A 20,053-nucleotide genomic window follows, 5' to 3' on the forward strand; every position below is an offset into this window, starting at 1 on the left:
AGTACAGCTCCATGAAGCATATGTTCACATTGTTTGGTATAGTTTTATATTTTTCAAAAACTGTTCAATTATATCAGCAATAATGCTTACAAAACAGAGAACTTTCTAGTTTTATACCATCTTCTAAAAGTACTTTTGAAATAATCTCAACTTCCAGCTCACAAATGTTTCTGCAGAATGCTAAAGGGAGGAGCAGGGAAGAGCTATAAATACAAGCTTCATTCATTCATTCATTGTTCTTCAGAAGGCACTATGGGAGAAAAATGAAGATGAGACACACATAATAATAAAGATGAGGCACATTTAACATTTATAAAACAAGAGCCCGTATCTGTTAATCTTCCTCCAAAATATATGAGGATGCATATCTCCCTCTTTAACTTTGGTTTCAAACAAACTATGGAGATAGCCAAGGACTCAAGGACTGCATTTATAGAAGAAACACAGATCATAATGGCCATTACAGTACACTTCATCTTAATGCAAAAATGCATCCAGTTTCTTTTTGATATGTTCAAAAGCATCTTTCCCCATATAGTCCATACGTCCCTCCTCCCATTTTCTCCGTTCATCTTCTGGACTTCGTTCTTCTGGTTTGAAGTGAATAGACAGCTCTGAAACAGAATGTGTGACCTCGTTCTGTGGGAAGAAGCACAACAGTGAGAAAACAAGTCATTTGGTTGTTCTCATTTCAGTGCTGTAAAGTTAAACCTTAAATGTCAAACTTCTGCTTTGTACAGTCCCAGTTAAAACCATGAAACAGTATTCAAACATTCATTCTCCTCTTGGTAATGTGGGTCTTATTTTCCCCACGCTTATATGACTTGTCATAGCATCTTTGAACATCCCAAATATTGATTTTACTTGTCTTAACTCAGACTTTGGCATATTCAGCAACGATACGATAAGAGTATCACAAATATATCACAAATACTGGTTAGTACAGAATATCTCAAACAATAAAATGTAACCTGTATTTGTGCTAATTTGAGTTTCAACAGGTTTTCACTTGGTCTTTCTTTTTATCTGTTCTCCAGTGAGATCAGTATTAATTAGCAGATATGAGTCACATTAACCACATAAATTAATTCAAAAGCTTAACTCCATTAATTATACCAATAACTAGTTCATTTTGAACGATGGTCCAGAACTGTGAATCCTGGTTCATAAGTGCACAATTGGAAGATGCATTATTAGTGTCAACTGGAACATACCAACAATTATAACCAGCAATAAAGATGAAATATAATAAAGACTAATCAAGGTAAAACCTGCTTTCAGCACTACTTCATGAGGCTCTAAGGCAAGCAACTCATCTCATCTTATAAACAAAATTTAAATCAACCAGAACGGCCTTCCAGTAAAGCCCTCACAAATTCGATATAAAAATATTTCAGAATAGAACTTAATGGACAGTAATCAACAGCTTAAACTGCTTAAATGCCCTGGAATATCCATTATGTCTGCTGATTTGGAGCAGATAAGGCAGAGGACTTGTGCAAGCCCTGTACCTGCAGGTAAGATAATTCAAACAGCCACATAATACTATATGCTTAGGCAACTGCATCCTTCCCTATGTACCTCCAACTCTGTACATGACTTAAAACATTAATAAATACCCTGAGGAGCAGGCTTGCTCCCTATGTATGCAAATAGGCAACAATACTTTGTATTTAATTTTCAGGCTTTGTATGCACGTAACTGCAGCAATACAGGAAGATTCCTTTTTTCATTATTGGCAATCCTTATCAACAGCTTTGGATGCCATTAACAACAAGACAGGAATCATCATGATTTTTTAGAAATGAAGAATTTTAGCTAGGGCCCAAAACCCTTGTCTGCACAGGAGCTACAGTTTCACCGACAATTTGGTTTCTCAGTCTGAAAGTATTTCAGTGTAGTGCTTCACAATCATAAAAAGGCCTCATTAAGAAAATGGCTGTGCTGCTTACCTTCAAAGATACAACTCCCCGAAACCCTGTCACCCCCATCAATGCCAAGTCTGGCACTGCTATCACACTGCCCACAGATAAATGCAGTGCAGGATCACAAGGAAAACCTAGTAGCCTAGGCTCCATGCCTGACTCAATGTACATTCATTTTCTACCTGCCTGGAGACAACACTTCAGCAGGTGAAAAAATAACAAAATACAAAAAGGGCAAAACAGAACAACAAATTAAAAAAACAAACAGCTTGGTTTGTATTAGTATCACAGAGCTAAATTAACATCATGCATTTATTACTTGGGAACTACCACAGGAAAATATACATTTAAAACTAGAAGTTTTTAAGAGAAAACTAGTATTGGAAGCAGTTAAGGAATTACATAGCTAAAAGATTAAAATTACTTATTTGCACACTGCATCATAATTAGTTGAGATTTCTCAAAATTATGTTGGCAGCAAAGACATGCATGCAGTGATCAACAGGTGTACAATGCAAAAAGCTACATGTACCAGTTCTGAGGTTTCCTGAAACGCAGGATGAAATACAAGTTGTTCTGAAGGTCTGTCAGGCTCAGAGAGATGGACGTTAGAATCACTTTGTTCAACTTCACATACAGGTTGCTAAAATACAGCCACTGAGCTTTTATTAGGAACACATATTTTTCATAGTTTCCTTATAATGAGAATTCATACAATACAAATCAATTTCAGTCTTGGGGTAGAGGATGGCGGTGGATGAGAGGAAAAGGAACAAAATACATCATCACCAAGGCCAAAATTCATCTCACCTCACTTCAGCTATCAAAATGGCACTGAATATAAGCTCCTACTATAATCAATCTAGGATAAGGTATCTCCAGGGGGCAATTTTTCTCATCCTAAAATAAGTTCAAGAGTGGTGCTCATTCTTGAGTTACTACAGAAACAGCCTGGAAAGCTACCTTACAGTAGATGCCTACCATTTATGAGGCCAAATTTCAACAAGACAAAAATCACATTTTTGGATAATGCTGGACAACTCAGGAGCTTTCTATATGTATAGAATAAGAACACAAAAATTAATTCCAAAATGGAGGTAAAATCGATTGTTCAAAACATACTACCCCAAATATTTGCTTTTGCCAGATATCAAAATGTAAATTGGTAGACAGACCCCATACTGAAGTCTCTTCTGACAAAACCAAAACAATCCCACGAGACTACTGAAGCTAAGCAGAATGATGGTGTTCCTAAGCAAGGACATAATAAGGCTATTAATTTCTAATTAATATGATCTTCTGATAAATCAATCCTAGTAATTAAAAGATAAAAGTGATTTGAATTTGAATGACACTACTTTAAGTGAACCTTATGATTTTTTTTACCCTGAACAAACATCTTGAAAATGTGTCCATATTTGTTCTGAGTATTTCCAAATGAGTCAGATGTATGAGGCATACAAGATAACACATCCTTTGCAAATAAATAAGTCTGAAGTCATAGAGCTGGAAGATTTGCAGTTTTCTTTCAGCCCCTTCACACTCAGAGTGGAAAAGGAAGGAAGGAATGTTTACAAATATGTAAAGGGTGAGTGTCAGGATGATGGAGCCAGGCTTTTTTCAGTGATGACCAGTGATAGGACAACGGGCAATGGATACAAACTGGAACATAGGAGGTTCCATGTGAATATCAGGAAGAACTTCTTTACTGTGAGAGTGCCAGAGCACTGGGACAGGCTGCCCAGAGAGGTTATGGAGCCTCCTTCTCTGGAGACATTCAAAACCCTCCTGGACATGTTCCTGTGTGATGTGCTCTGGGTGATCCTGCTCTGGCAGGGGGGTTGGACTAGATGATCTTTTGAGGTCTCTTCCAACACCTAAGATTCTGTGATTCTGTGAAGGAAGACTATGGTTTTAATATAGAGCAACTGTAGTCTTAAGGGATGGAACACTGAACTTAATAAAAACAGTCCTCATCTTACTAAATCAGTCCACAAGTTAAAACAGCAGATGACATTAGAAAATTCTTTCCTCCCAGTTACACTATGCTGGAACATGGCTTATCATACAGCATGCAATGACTTACACCTGCAGAAACACTGTACTACTATGTCCAGCTTAATTCCTGCACAAAATAAGGGGAGTCAGTGCAACAGAAACTCCTAAATGCAAACACCAAGATACAAGAAGAGTGACAAAAGAACCAGGACCCCTGCAATGTTCATCAGTGGATTCTTATAAGAAACTCCTTGTTGACCAAATGACAAGAATTTAAGAAACAGTTTTCAAGTTAACAGTTCTGGGGGGAGGAATCTACAGAAGAGTGATTGAAAGAATTCTTGTTTTAAATATATTAATTCACAGTATTACTATTCAAAATGTAACATTGGTAACAGATATTTATATATTCCTTTTTATTAAGTACTTAACAACTTCCAGTAAGTTGTTTCTTTGTAAAATTAAATGCATACGGTTTCAGTCTCCAGAGACAAAATGCATACTTGACTAAAGATTAAAGAAAATAAATACTATTTAGACTATTTCTGATGCTAGTGAAAAAATTCAGTAGCTGAAGCTAAACTGAAAAAGATACAATCTCCCATATCAGAAGGGTAATTTTAAAATCTCATTTTAGTATATCATTTCACTTTGTTACTGCATATAGTAACGTCAAACATACTTACAACTTTAGAAGTGAGTTCCTCGGGTGAACACACGGTGGGATATATTTCATATGTCTGTTCTGGAAGCCCAGGCATTTGCAGCGAATTGGGCACAGAAGGACTGGCCTTTTTCAGTGTAATTTCAACTCCATTGAAAGTGTGCTAACAGAAACAAGAACATTTCACCACTGAAATACAATTTAGCAGGAAATTTATCTTATTTATAACAGTTTCCCTTCCTTAAGGTGTATATAAAAGGAATAAGTTAATAAATTAAAAAATGTTCTGGTCCCAGATTCAGGGCATGTTGCAATTTAGATTACTGCACTTGTGAGCAGGCCAGCATCATCAAGAGGTAAGTCTAACAGGCATTTCTACCTTCATGTTACCATAGCTGAAATATTTCTTTACTTCACAATTTCTTAAAAATTAAAGCATGTTGAAGTATGAGATAAAAAAACTACCCAATTCTGCTTTCCAATTCACCATGAGGTTAACAAATCAAATTCCTCTCTGGGGCTATGATGGCAATTGTCCAACTGATCTTATGCAATTAGTTCAATGATGGTAATAATCAAATATCTAAAAAAAATAATAATTATATATGCATAAGAGTGATCTAAATTATCATGTCTGGATACAAAATCAAAAATCATGCTTCTCCTATTCATTATTTTATGGTGCTGGTCTCTGAGAAATCATTATCCTCAGGGAAACCATACATTGCTGTACTTCCTTTGAAGGAAAAAGAAAGGCATAAAGAGCTCAGTAAATGACTGATGACATCTGAGTACTGTATATAACAGCCTAAGTGTGATGCCTTGGCAAATCTGACTTATTTGTTATGACCCTCATAAAACAAGTTACAAAGCAGTTCTGAAAAGGTAAATTTTACTATAGTTCAAGGGCTAGTTTGATGGCCTACATCAACTTGGCCTCAAAAAGTCAAAAGTTTGTTTCATAGCCAGGTTATCACCTCCTCTGGCTAATTCATATCACATTTGGTGTTTTGATTTGCAGAATTTATACATATACATCCCCATATAAATGCTTCCCCAGTTAAGAAGGGGGCTGGGGGAGATCTTTGAAAAGCCAATAGTATTAAAAATCCTTCCTAAAATGCTATTTTAGATACTTCCAGAAACAATCCCTGGTACTGCAAATCAACAGATACTAATTTTTCCCATGCAATTCCTTCTGCTAGCAAACACAATTTTCAGAATTTTTCTTGTGATTTCAGCCTGCTCCCATGAGCTCCATATTAATTACCTTGTATTCCTCAGATTCTGGTTCTTCCATCTTTTGAAGTTTTCCTAACAAAGGCAATATACTAGCACTGTATATATTCCACCAAAGGGCAAGAAATGGCAGCTGATTGAAAAATCCAGAGGTGGTGCCATCCTGCATAACTCTCTTTGTTTGAAGGTTGTATTTGTAGTTCCAGGGCTTTGTTGCTCCCAAGAAGTGAACAACTTTGGCATCTCTACCAAAACTGTAGAGATTAAACATACAGGCACATATATTAAATATTTTGGGGTTTTCAGCCTATATAAACTGGTAAAGAAACATGCTTACTCTCACTGGTGAGGTAATTTCCATATGTTGCAACAGCAACACATTCAGTATGAGTATATATATTAATATTTTTTCTGTCTTATTAGTTTAAGGTATCCTGTTTGGCACACAGAAAACAAAAGGTTGTATTGCTATTTGCTTCCATCTGCTGATTCTAGTAGAAAAGTTCATGAAGAAAAATGACAAGCTTATGCAGTACTATTTCCATTCCTCCTGCATATTCTCTTCCAAAACAAGTATCATTCAAAGACTGAATCAGTAAAATTGGCCATTACTGATCCCATATTCAAAATGACCAACTAACAAATCAACCTAAGTTCACTTTCCAGTGTTTTGTACAACTGGAACAGTAATTTATGAAACCCTAAATCCAACTTGCTGTCTGCCAGAAAAGTTACTCTGACTGCATTGTCTGAAGTCATATAATTACTACCACTAATTTTGTTTAATGGAAGAACCTAATACATTGTTAAAATAAAAATAAAAAGCCTCCAACGGCTTCTCATAGAAGGGACTGGAAAAGAAGAAAAACTTTCAAAGTAAAGTTGCCAGAATCTAATGCTAAAATAATCTACATCTTTTCAAATATGAGAAAAGCTTATCTGAAACAACATGTAAGACAGTTGGGACTCTCTGTGTTTGATATTGCATTTAAGCTTCTATTGCATGTCTTTTATATAACATCATTTGTAACTAACATAATTTATAATCACCAGAATATGCCATTATTAGTCTCTCTCATACTAGAATGCTTGTGAACAAATTACAGAGGTTTACAGTTGGTCAGAAGTGTTACTACTTACTGATTGAAAGCTGGAACGTAGGTGTATACAGCACTGCTGCTTAAGTTATAGAGGAAGGGCAAATGCTTGCCAATATCTGCTGTTGCCCAGCTGCTGAAGAAGCTATTCAACAAGCCTTGATCACCTCCTAAAGAATATATTGAAAATATTATTACCATAATTACACATACACTCACATTTACATCAAAATTTCACGTTCAAGGATGGGAGTGAGACTGGTGTGTTCATGGGACTGCAGCTTGGACTTGACATTATGGTCACACGAGCAGATACAAGTGAGTAATACCTGATCCACTCCGATGCAAGTTCAGAGTAAATGGAGTCCTAGTGTAATATATGAAGAAAGGAGTAGGAAAGGGTTTTGATCTCCCTCAGAGCAGAAGACTGAAGATCAGCTGTATTTCTCTCTCCTAAACCAGACAGCAAAATTAAAACTTACTGAGCAAGACTCAGACATAATGTCCCTTCATTGTACTTTTCTGGGAAGCACAGTTCCAAATAAGTCAATGGGTCTTAAGTACAGCTCAAGAGGCAAAGGTCTGCACCTTAGATTTTTGTGGGGACGCAATTACATAAAGTCCAGGGTACTCCTGCCTTCCTCCATTCTGCCAGGTAGCATGGATGCTATGGAAGAAACAGCTTACTGAGAAGGAATCTCATGTCTTGCACTTAATCCCTTATGCTTTGCCCCTTACCATCAAAGCTGCCATGTTCAGCAGCAAACTGGAGCAGTAGGTTGTAAGTTTTCAAAGAAGGTCGGAACACAAATACACCACTGTTAAAGCAGTCAGGCCAGCCAGAATCAGGAGCTGCTGAAAACTCCTCTCGATCAAACAATTCATCAACATTGCAAAGCACCTTAGAGATAGTAGGAAAAGAAAAAAAAAAAAAAAATATATATATATATATAAATTGTTAGAGCAAATATCCTTCTAGAATAGGAGTAGCCAAATCAGTACCAATGGAGTAAATTGCTAGTTTGGCCATGTATAGAGTTTCAGAGCATAAAAGCAGTAGCTCTGCAAAAAAAAGCTTAGGGTTAGAGCATTTATTTTTAATATAATAAAGTAACATTAATTGTGGTTCTCCACAATTTCTCTGATAAAAGTACAAGCCCTGGCAAATTACTTCATGATCCTCAGAGAACTTCCAGAGGGTCCCTTGAAATATTTAAACATACCATACTTCCATTTTAAAATTGGCCTGCCTTCCAGACCAGGGTAAGTCCAAATGAAAGCATATGACCGGGAACTATTTTAAACATCTGTCAGAAGCCCATGTGTGCTTGTGATCTCTTTTGAGGACAGTCCTGAGACTACTCTCAAACCAGCATTTATTTCTGTGCAGCCAGCAAAACTTTGAGCACTGCCAAAACATACCAGCTGGAGCTCCTGCAACATTGTGACCATTGGCAAATCTGGTCACTTGAGCAGTCAGCAGGCTGCCTGATGAAGAAGCATCCCACACTCAGAGTATCTCTTTAAGACAGACACAAACTTTTCCATGTCTCCTGATCTACTCACCAAAGTGTCTGCATCCATGAAGACACATTTGCTATACTGAGTAAGAGTCCAACAGTGAAGCTTAGTGAAGGTTACACCCAGTTCTGGCCTCTGCATCAGAGCCAAATGGACTGAGTCAGCACTGTCAAGCACATCCACCTCAGTTACTTCGTCAAACACGCTGCGGAGAACAGACCTTCCAGAGCCAGCAGTGAAGAGAAAGAAGGGAATTTAGTGAAGTTCATCAGAGTTCACTTCTGGCATGACACACAGCACAACATTTTTATGACAACACCAAAGGCTAGATTGATTGGTTAGAATGAGAAGTCAAAAGTCCTTGTAAACAATCTACTGAAGTGGCACCTATCAAGCCATAAACCATTGCCTCTTCCACTAGGAGGCCAGCACATCCCCAAAGCAACAGATGCTGTATGGAGGAGAAACCAATCCTTATTTTAGTTACTTAATCTCCTATGGAAACACCAAGATAAATTAAAGCAGCTTTCATCCTGCATAATTGTCTCTGAAGAACAGCACCATGCTGTGCTCCCTGTGCATTGTACAGGATGTGGCACGTACTGTCAGCACAGCCATTTGCACCTATTGTCCCCAAGTAAACACAGCTTCAAAACTGCACCTTTTGAAACAGGCAATACATGATTGCTCACTTCCACAAATAGTCTCACATGAGACTTTTAGGAAAACACCTTTTTTCTATGCATATCTTTCATGGGAATTTTACAGGTGATACTAAAGTATGCAGTTCTTCTTCAGTATTCCCTTACAGTGTTCTGACAAAATTCATACTTTAAAAAAAAACCTGTAAAAACAAATTTCTGTACACCTAATCACAGCAAAAATAGGAAAACGTTTCTTGAGCCAGATGCATTGCAAATGTTTTCACATGGCATACAGAAAACAGGAGTTTGCACTCTTCCTAAGCCATAGCAGAACTAAGAGTTTAAGTTGTTATGGAATGCCATGTTCCTTTTAACAAGCAACACAATCCTCCAAACAACAGGGCTTGAGCTCAATAGATCGAATGAGATTTCTATTCATGCAATTCTGTAGTGGCTGTAGAATCACAACCCAAGCTGGAAAGAGATTTATCACCAAAAAAAAAAAAAAAAAAATCATCCAGAAAGCCATGCATTAATATTTTAAGAATATTAGTCATTTGAAACTGAGCCCCTGAATTTTTCTGAGAGCTCTGATGCGACAGTTGGTTATGTATCTTGCTCTTTCTAAAAGAAAAACACTTGGGGGAAAAAAAGCAGTAGTGCCTTTATTTCAGCTCAAAAGCAAGACACTAAAACCTTAGCTCCCAGACTTTCAATTTATGTTCCCAATTATGTGCTTAAGACAACTTCCAGCCACAAGATGTACTTCTGCAAGTACATTCTTACTGAGCTTACAGTCTCATCATGGATGTTATTTGGGGCTCCTCGCAGAAACTGCTAGCCAAGGGGGAACTTCTAGACATATTATTGTGAAATCCACGGGAAGTCTATTAAAATATCTCATGCTGGTGTTTATTCTTGCACATTATCAGCCTCCAAAAACACACCAATCCTTACCTCATCCCACTGGAAACCTCTGGTGTAATTAGTACTGCCAGTTTTCTAGATGTTGTATGGTTCTTCAACGACTGCCCAAGAACCAAAGCGCCTTGACAGTACACATCATTGGTAGCAAGGGTCACAAAGGCCTGGTCTGTTACTGTAAGAAAACATTCAGAAGAGTTACTTTACAGCTCTAACATAAGCTCTTTTGTCAGGTTCCAACAATCCCCCTCCTTCAGCCAATCCACAGGCTTCAGCTTATAACAACCTGTTGCTCCTGTGATAAGCGCTTCTCTTCCCCAAACTCCCCCAGAAGGCACAACTCAATAGGAAATTCAGTAAAGGTTTGCAGAGTGTATGTTTCTGGATTTGTTACTTTTTGTTTCTTTGATTTACATAATAGCAGATACAAAGTTTCTGGAGGAGCCTTGAACAAATAATTCCCCAAGCTTTATTGCCTAAACATAATGTCAAACAAAAAGGCCAATATGTAAATGTTTACATTTTACATTTAACTAATATAGTTTATATATAACCGATAAGGAAAATGCTCCTAGTTTATATGGTGCCAAAAGCTAAGGAAAAAAACAGGATGTTAAGTACTAGCCAAAAGTGTCTGTCTTTCCATGACCTCACTGAACCAAGCTAACAGGCATTCTTTGATCTGTCCTCTTTGAATGGGAGTAACTAGTGCTGGCTGAACAAATGCAGAGAAATTGCTACTGAGATTGGTACATCTCCCAGAAGCTAAGGATCCCTACCTCAAGTAACTCCAAGACAATGAGGAATGTTTCTCATTTTCAAAAAACACTCGGGGGAAAAAAAGTTACAATAGAAGAGAAACCAAGCTGCATGGCTGCACAATAGCAGACATAATGTATTTTGTAGAGATACCAGGCTTGTGGCAGCTTCTCCAGGAGCTGCTTCTTCAGCTCTGCCCTGTGACAGAACTACTGTTATCAGGGTTCTCCGAGGGAGAGGCAGAAGCTACAATTCAGCAAGGTGAACAGCAGCCTCAGAGCAGAAGTAAATCCTCACCTTTCTAGGCTGCAAAATTACCAAAATGAGATGAGTGGGTCCCACAGATGAGGGGAAATCCACCGTGGTCTACAGACGTTCAATAAGCCCTTGTGTTGAACTACTTGTTTAATACCACCATCTTAAGGGACAAGCAATTACGTTAAATAAATTAAAACAAACAAACAATAACAACAAAAACATCCTGTTGTACAGTTTCCAGGCTCTGTGAGAGACACTGGGAAAGAATCTCACCAAACTAGTTGCAGAGAACCCAACAAATGACCTCATGGCTGCCTCAGCCAGAGGCTGCCAAATTGAATGATAACCAGGTTAGAGGTTTGAACTCATTGTGCCAGTGACAAGCACTCAGGTAGAAGTATTCTCAATTTTCATATTCTCCAAATCCAGAGCAAAGCACAGACCCACTGGTGTGCTGTCATCTTCCCCACTTTTTGCCCTACCTCCCACTCTTCTCAAGCCAGACCTGAGTTCAAATCAAGCACATACGCCTTATGTTTGCTGACACTGCACCTCAGGAGAAGCCCAGTAGCATTAAATTTGGCCAAAAAACCTGAACCATCCATCCAAAATTAAAACTTAAAATCTCTCAGATAAGGAAAGTCAATAGCACTTGTAATCACAATTTCTAGAAGAATCAAATGAAAAAAAGGAGATTTCAAATCTTCTGTTATCATAAGAGCTGAAGCGAGTGATGCGTGTTCCAGAAAACAACGAGTAAGGAGCTGCTTCCATGGAGTGGTTAAAAAGACAGATGTCCAAGTGAAGTGTTCCTACTTCAGTTTTCCAAAAGGTTAAATGGATAAATTTAAGCATACATTAAATATATATATATTAAAAAAATAATCAAACCAAGACAACAAAAAAACACCACAGAAGACTACTTTAGCCATAAAATTATTCTAAAAAGACACAAACAGTCAGCAAAGAAAAGCACTTTTGTGCTACACAACAGGCATCTTTAGCCAAAAAATAAAAAAGGTAATAAAACAACTACTGAGAGGAATGTGGGAGGTAGGTTAATAAAAAATGCAAACTGTGAAAAGAGTGAGAGTTTAAATAACAACCACAAAACTTAAAACATTATCTTCTTACTGTTTCTGCAAATTCTTTTAGCTACATAAGCTGAATCTTTATATAATTAATACATCTAAAAATACACAAGCCACTCATGCAATAGCTCAGCAAGTTGGTATGGCAAATTACCATATCCTACATATGTTTTCATGCCCTGTACCTCCCAGGCTAAAGCTGTGGCCAGAACCACAAGGAAGCAAACTGCCAAAGAAATACATCTTCTAAGAAACTCCTGCTAATACTCTGCACAGAAAATAAAGCCATTGTCTCTTTTGAGAATACGCTGTGGGATACATGTTTTGGCCTTCTTAATAGAGTGAGTCATCACTGAGATAATTAAATAGATAATTGACTAAAACTATGCAACATTAACATATTGCTGGTGCAAAGACAGAAGCACATCACAGGTATTTTAAAATCATACAGAGGCATCACTAATCCATTAAGGAACCACAGGAGTTTTAAAAAAAATCAAAAGATTCTATCATGACTTTATTTTTCCCTGTTTTCAAGGGAGAAGTGTTACTTGACTTGCCTCATGTAGAAAGCTCTGTGGAACGCTGTCCCTACAAGTAAATGTTTTATTTTTAAAACTGGAAACTAAGAATCAGATTTTAATATAAACATATGAAAGTAAACCTTTTGCCTGAAAATTCTCATTTCACAGAAACCAAGGGCAATGCTGCATTAAATCTAACATACACAGGGTTTCACCAACTCATTTTAAGCTGAAAAAGATTTAACCTTTAAAAAGTTTGAAGGCCAAAAGTGTAGGTATTTAAAATTCATTGAAACTGACTTATTTTTTTAAGTGTCACGCGCAGCTCTATACATAACTTTTGGTTTGTTGTGCTGAGCAACAGTATGAATTTCATGGAAAACACCTGGTGTGAACAGTGTTTTCAAGCAAATTGTTCTCAAGCTGTGGAACACTATGGCTAATACCACTGACTTTCACTGAATTATGAGGAAAGAAAGTGTATTATAAGAATCACATTAAAACCACATTGTATGAATTTTTTAACCTACTCATTTCTCTTGTCTGGATTACCACACAGTACATGAAGATGTAACTTTAGAAATCATTGTCAGCAATGGTCCCTCAGTTTTAACACCTAATGATAGTTTCTCAGAACAAACCAAGGATTTTCAAGCTAATAACTCTGGTAGGTTATTTTAAAGCCCACTCTGCAGCTACAGATAACAACACAGAAAAGACAGCAAAATTCACTACATCACATCACATCAGAGTGATTTTATGTGGAAACCTGTTGCAGTTTTTTAGCCAAGATGGCCAGCTTCGTATGCTACTTACTCATAGCAGAAGTACCTCTGACAACACTGCCAGAGGCCAAATTCAACAGGCTGAAAACTAGTTCTGGAGTAGCTAAAAACCTCGATTTGAATCCAAACCAGGAAGCAGACAGGGTGGTGTGCACTTTGATTTTCAAAGGAAAAAAAAAAAAAAAAATGAGTGAATGAATACCAAGTACCCCCTGAGAATCAGGAGTGTCTCATAATAACAGGCACTGAATGAACCACATGCACCTGACAGCTTCAAGACAAGTTTAAGTAGGCTGGATTATTTTTTTTTTTTCCCATAGTCCACTTTTTAAACATATTTCAGTTTTTCTTCTGGTAGACAGAGAAAGGATAAATGTGCTCCAGCTGTGGCTACTAGAATAACAACTCAAATTTGCCAAGTTGCCCACTGCAAAATTACAACAGGAGACCAAAGGCCCATATGTTAAAACTCTGAGAGGCTGGTTAGGTGTCTGCTATGTCCTGCCATTCATATGAACCACGGTTGTATCACTGCTTTCTTAAATTCCTCACTAGTACCGTCTGTTGCTCTTTTGTCACCTCCCCCTTCTACTTTCAGACACAATCTGCAGGACAAGCAAGCTGCAGCCTGGACCTGTGCCCACTGAGTCCAAAGCACCCTCCTGAAATCCCTCGCAACAATGACTTAACACTGCTCCAACTCACCTCACTTTTTCTAACAACAATTTTGTTACTCTCCCTCCTTCACATAGGTCCCTGTGCATCCTACCCTTGGGTAGGGATTACACTAGACTCCTGCAAAGATAAAGAAAGCTACAGGCCTTCTCAATTCTCTGACCTAGTAAAACCTAGTACCAGAAGCACTTGGAACAGAAAGCTCAGCCCCAGCAGACACCCTAAAAGCATCCCAGAAGTATTTTGTTATATGGAGGTAAAATGAAGCATGATGCCAGATAATAACCTATGTCAGCCCACCATCAGAAATTATTATGCAAGTTTTCAGCAGAAGCAGTTCATGTCCAAGTAAACAAATGACAGGGGCAATTCCAATTCCCATGCTTCTTTGGTCTGAGTCCAATAGCAGTAACATTAACATTGATAAAGACGGCACAACCAACACCTTTACAACAAACCTTTTTATAATGGCATATAAATTGACACTCGATGGCATACAATATTTCTCTTGGTCTAACAAAGTTCTGCCTGACCCAAAACCAGATTCTCTGTTACCCTTTATTTTAAAACAATACCGAATTTTAGCAGACAGGATTACAACTGTTATCTTGGAGGCTACAGAAAGAGGAAGTCTCATTTATTGTAGCTTTTACTATGTATCTCTTGGTTAAGAACAGTTACATTCTACATTCAACCCACAGTAAATGATAATTGTGAAAAATCAAATGCAACGATTTTATCTTATGCAAATAAGCATAACACATAGAACCCAAAGCTGGTCCCAAAATAGTAACACACCAGTATGAAAAAAAAAAAATTAGTAATAGTTGCTTAAGCAATCCGCACACAGTACGGAGAACTTGACCATTTAGGTGTCGCCAGTCTTTCCACAGTCCTTCCAAAACCAAAACAAAATCCACGATCCTCTAATCCTGTAATCTGCAGCCTCCCTTTCTGCATCTTCCCCCAGCACTGAGGTGCCACACACCTGAATTCAAACTTGCCATCCCCCAGGCCGAACGCCTGAAGAAGGGACATAGCACCTGCACCCGCCCCGTGCGTTAGCCCCAAGCCAGTCCCTCAGGCTTCAAGGACAACTTTGAACAAGCGACTGCCCTGCTAGGTAGGAAGAAACATCGGAAAGGTTTCTCTGAACCTGCCTGGGGGGCTGCGGGAGCCCACACACCTCTCCCTCAGCCTGCAGATCCACCAGGAAAGCGCGCAGAAGCCTGGGAAGGACCGATCTCTACCTAGAGGCAGCACGCATAAATGAGTTTAGCTCTGTCATCCCACCAGCCAGCCGGCTTAAATCCTAATCTGAGAGTGCTAATTACAGCGCAGCACTCTGTCGATAACGAAGCAGCGGAGACCCTCGCCCGCCCCGGAGTGCGAGGAGAGACAAGGCCCCGGGGAGAACCGGCCTGTGCAGCCCGGCCGCCCCCGAGAGGCGGCCGAGCACCGACGGAGCGGGGCGCTGCCCGCCGCGACAGCAGCGCCCCCGGCAGAGCGGGGCGGCCGGAGCCTCGGGACTCACCGGACATCCTGCGGCAGGCGGGGAGGACGGGGCGGGCAGCCGGGGCAGGAGCGCCGGCCCAGGGCACCCACCTCTGCCGCCGCCGACCGCTTCACCTGGTCGCGGCGGGCCCGGTAAATCGCCAAATAGGATTAGCCTCTTTCCTGCTGAAGGCGGTGGTGGGTGTCTTACACTCGCAGGAACTCCTGCGCAGCGGCAGAGCACAGGCATTAGCGGCAGAGACCATTTGGGAGGGTTGGCACGACCCACCCCGCCCCCCGTTCCCGGCGTTGCCTTTCCTGCGGGGCGGGGGGAGCCTCCCCTCGCCCCCTGCCCTGCCGTGCAGCCCCGAGGCAGGGCAGAGCCCGCAGCCCGGGCCCCGGCAGCCGCCGTCTGACAAGGGCTCCGCACCTGCCCGGCCCCCTGGGGCCCTCCCGTCATGGCGGGGGTGGGCGGCCTTCCTCTCCCCTCTCCTCCGCCCCTCTTCCACCTCGGCCCGGCCCCTCAGGGCTGTGGATTTCGGCGGGACCTCCAGAGACCCACCTCCAGAGACCCACCTCCCGGGCCATCCTTGGCGGGCTGCCTGCGCGCTGCCCGCGGGCGTCGGGGCAGGAGGAGGAGCCCCTCGCCACCGGCCCCGCTGTCGTTTCGAGGCTCTGAAGGGCAGAGCAAGCCCCGTGGGAGGGACCCGCACCCCTGGGGGTTCCGGCCCGGCCGCTGGCGTGGGGAGCTGGGGGGCCGGAGGGTGGCGGCGGCAGGGGGAGAGAGCGGATCCTGCCAGCCTCGCTCCTGCCGCTGCAACGCAGCCTGCCCACCACGCGCACTCCTGCGCAGAGACGGAGGGGAAGGAAGGTAAGATGGGGAAATAGAACTATAGGGTCGTCTTGCTTGGAAAAGACCTTTAAGGTTATCAAGTCCAACCACTGACCCAGCCCTGCCACATCCAACGCTAAACCATTAAGCACCGCATCTACACGGCTTTTAAATATTCCAAGGGGGCGTGACTCGATCATGGAGGCTCTACCGTGCAGCCCTTTGAGGAAGACAGCAATGTCTTTGCTGGTGAAGATTGCAGAGTGTGGAAAAATTAGATTAGCTTATCTTAGTATAGTGACTCCAGTATTATGACTCCAATAATGCGGGATTCGCCACGAGCTGCGGGAGTCTGCCCCAAAACTTCTCTGGAGTCACCATAACCCCTATGTATATAAACAGTTGGGTAACTTGTCACCCAGGAAAAGAAATTAGTATTTTCAGAGAGCTCGTACTATTCAGGGTGCTGCGTGTTATTTTCACAAATATGTACATGTGCGTTTATTGACACGGCGTGTTTTTGCCAGTAGTTTAGCAGTGAGGTAACCATTACACACAATGCTGTCTCCACAAGGTAGTTTTAGGCTGATGTGGTTCAGCCAAGGCATTTTTGCATCAAAGTGTTCTGTGAACATCAGTAACTCCTTAGCAGAGAGCACCAATTTACAACACTGTGCCACTGAAGAAACTGCACATACCACTCAACTTTTTAAACCTTTATTTCCAGCAAGTTGCAAGGAATCAGCTTTGCCATGACAAGGTGCAACCTTAGAGGTCCACTGCACAAGAAGATGCCATTGCTCTGGTAGTGCCAAGGTATTGAAGGAAGGACATAAACTAATAAGAAATCAAACTTTACTATCTAGTAGAAACAAAATTCCCAGGAAATGTGTTCATCATCTGCCTGTAGAGAATGATCAATTAAACAAAATGAGAGCAGGATCACTGTTATTTATATTTTTACTGGCAGATCTGTTTGAGTTGAGGGACTTTATAATCAACCGAAGTATTTTCTTGATAATAAAAGTAAGGCATTTAGATTATTTTCCTTTTTACTTGTGTGCCAGCAACTTTTTTACAGTATAGAATAGATTTTAAATGTCAGAGCCCATAGCACCAGTGAGAGTTCTGTTGGTCTAACAGTCAGTTTATATTCCTTCCCCTCTGGATTTAAGTATGTTAGAACTTCCTTACACAACCGCCCAATTATTTGAAATAATAATAATTATAATTACAATAATGATAAAATTATTATTATTATTCTCACCATCATCATACTAATTAAAAGGGAAATTAACACTGTAAAGTGTGCCTGACACTTTGGTCATATGTAGATGGAAGAGTATCAGAATGTTAAATACTTAGGTGAGTGGGGTTTACCAATTCAGGTTCATGGTTCTTGCTCAAATTCTTCATTAAAAAATCTGGGGTTTTTTGGCTAATAATATTAACACAGTTAAGAAAAGACTATTAACAAGTTCAAATAAATTCTCATCATATTTCAGAAGCAAAAATGCTAATAATGCACATAGATTCTGCTCTGGACACTGCTCCTGAAAAAATATTCTTCAGCTGTTTTCTTTTTTTCCCTAAAGTCCTTAATTTGAAGGGTGTCTTTCTCTTTCCTAGAGGGACATAGATGATTTTGTATACAAAAGGTACCTGCTGGCAAATGTCCCAGAAAGTAACTAACAAAACAAACAAAACTCGTATCATCTTAGATAAAACACAGTATGTGTTTATTTAAAATTTTCAAGAGAAAGAACTAATATATATCTATTTTTCTTTGTTAAACAAACAACGGAAGTGGTAACCAGAAACTGCTTTAAACATTTCATGAATTAAAACTGTATGTCTACCTGATAAAATATATATCAATCTCTTTTAACTATTAACATGGAAAATTATTATTTTTAAAGAAATATCAGGTGTCCTTGAAAACTGTTTATAAAATATGTGATCATTCATAAGTTGAAAGTGTTATCCACAAAGGTGCTCATTTGTTTGTGTGTTGTCAAGATGATTCAGTGCTTAAACTGTTGTACATTATAACCTTCTACTTTCAGGATCACTTCTATTTCCTCAGCTTTGTATATATATCCATTTCAAATATAATTTAGACAGAATAGTATTTTATTTTATGAAAATAATACTTTTTCAGATATTGTCTTTCTCTCAACTTAAACACAAATTCATGTTTTCTTCCAACTACATGGAACTTCAATAAGAAAAAGTATGCCTTATATATGTGGTGAAGACAAAAACAGGCTTCCTTTATGCTCTGAAGCATTATCTAAAATGGCTGTATTGCAGAATGTCAGTAAACTACCTGAACTACTTGTTTTTCCAGCTTTCATCTGTATTTCATTAATTTGCTAGTATTCATTAGCTAAATTAAGGCAGAGAGACTGGAAAAGTGTTAGGTTTTGCTGATAGATGTGTCTACATAAGAACAATTGTTAGCACAGCAAGGTTGGTCAGGAACAAGGGAAAAATATGGAGCAGCCTAGCAAAAGTGTATCAACCATACCTCTTCATATGTATGAAGTTTAAACATTAATGTTACAACATGGATTTTATAGAAAAAAAAAGGTAAAAGGTCACAGACTTGTTCTAAATTATTCTGAAAACTTTGTCCCTATTTTCCTTTACAAAAACTATGAATTATATACTTCTCAGAAAAGAAAACCAGCCTGCCAGATTAATGTCTTTAAAGGCTCCTAGAGCAGGACCTAGGTTTCCAACAAGAGAAACAAAGTTTACATCAAATTCCAATTCCTGAGAAGAGCTAAACAACATTTCCATAATAAATAAATAAATAAATAAAATCAGCATGTGTTCCTCTCGTTTTTATTTTTTAAACAGTTCTTCATCAATGTACATATTCTTTTCATGCTACATTTTTAAATTAAGAATGAGTGTTCCATCTACAACTCCTTTAACTTCACTAGAAGTAGACATAAATACAAAGTGAAGTTTTAAAAATTGTTAATCCTTTTGTACAATGTTGTTTTCCTTAAACCTTATAGACAATACAGAAATATACTAAAGGAACCCAACATGTGTGAATGAAAATGGAGGTTTCCGTATTCCTAATCGATTAGAAAGATGAAATATTTTGGCTAATTTTGAAAACAGAAAAAAATACATTTTTCAGTGGCTCAAAGGCTGACAACCCAAAATCTTTTCATTTTTGGCTTATATTAAATATGATTTATTCAATGTTTAAAATTGCTTCTGATAGTTTGACACCATCCCCAGATGTTTTAAGCACATCTTTGATGTTGTAAAGCCCAACGTGGCAGAGTGACATCAGGTAAAAGACAATAGGATAGCAATGTGTCAATAAAACATTCATTAGAGGAAGATCTTTTGTCAGAATGATAAAGTAGAAAAAAGTTGTCAGATCTGTGGACTGTGTGTCACCAACAAAAGGATCCTGGGATCAGAGGGTAACTCTTCTTTCAGCGGTTTACACTGCTGCTCCTCCTGAAAAATACAGATAGAACATTCAGCATTTCCACCCTGGATGCCCTTTGTCAGCTCTTCTGGGCTGTTTTGTTTTGCTCCAGTCCTTTTGAGGCAGCAGGTGGGAACCTTGTTTCCCCAGAGATGTATGGACA

The 20,053-nt window shown here is 39.4% G+C and overlaps 1 protein-coding gene across 3 annotated transcripts; it reads right to left on the minus strand.

Moving 5' to 3' along the window:
* Positions 1-232: 232 nt before the first annotated feature.
* GYG2 (glycogenin 2) lies at positions 233-15,683 on the minus strand. Of its 3 annotated transcripts, none has more exons than XM_051633837.1 (9): positions 15,639-15,683; positions 10,046-10,187; positions 8,490-8,664; positions 7,662-7,824; positions 6,967-7,093; positions 5,858-6,080; positions 4,610-4,750; positions 2,458-2,568; positions 233-639 (listed from the first exon to the last, which is right to left on the minus strand). In XM_051633837.1, exons 1-9 carry the CDS (start codon positions 15,643-15,645, stop codon positions 478-480), a joined length of 1,251 nt encoding a protein of 416 aa, XP_051489797.1. In that variant the 5' UTR covers positions 15,646-15,683; the 3' UTR covers positions 233-477. The 3 variants fall into 3 exon arrangements, with proteins under 3 accessions (XP_051489797.1, XP_051489806.1, XP_051489814.1); XM_051633854.1 differs by having other exon boundaries at positions 556-639; positions 2,458-2,582; XM_051633846.1 differs by lacking the exon at positions 2,458-2,568.
* Between the last annotated feature and the right edge of the window lie 4,370 nt (positions 15,684-20,053).

Source organism: Apus apus, chromosome 1, assembly GCF_020740795.1.
Source record: "Apus apus isolate bApuApu2 chromosome 1, bApuApu2.pri.cur, whole genome shotgun sequence".
Lineage (NCBI taxonomy): Eukaryota > Metazoa > Chordata > Aves > Apodiformes > Apodidae > Apus > Apus apus.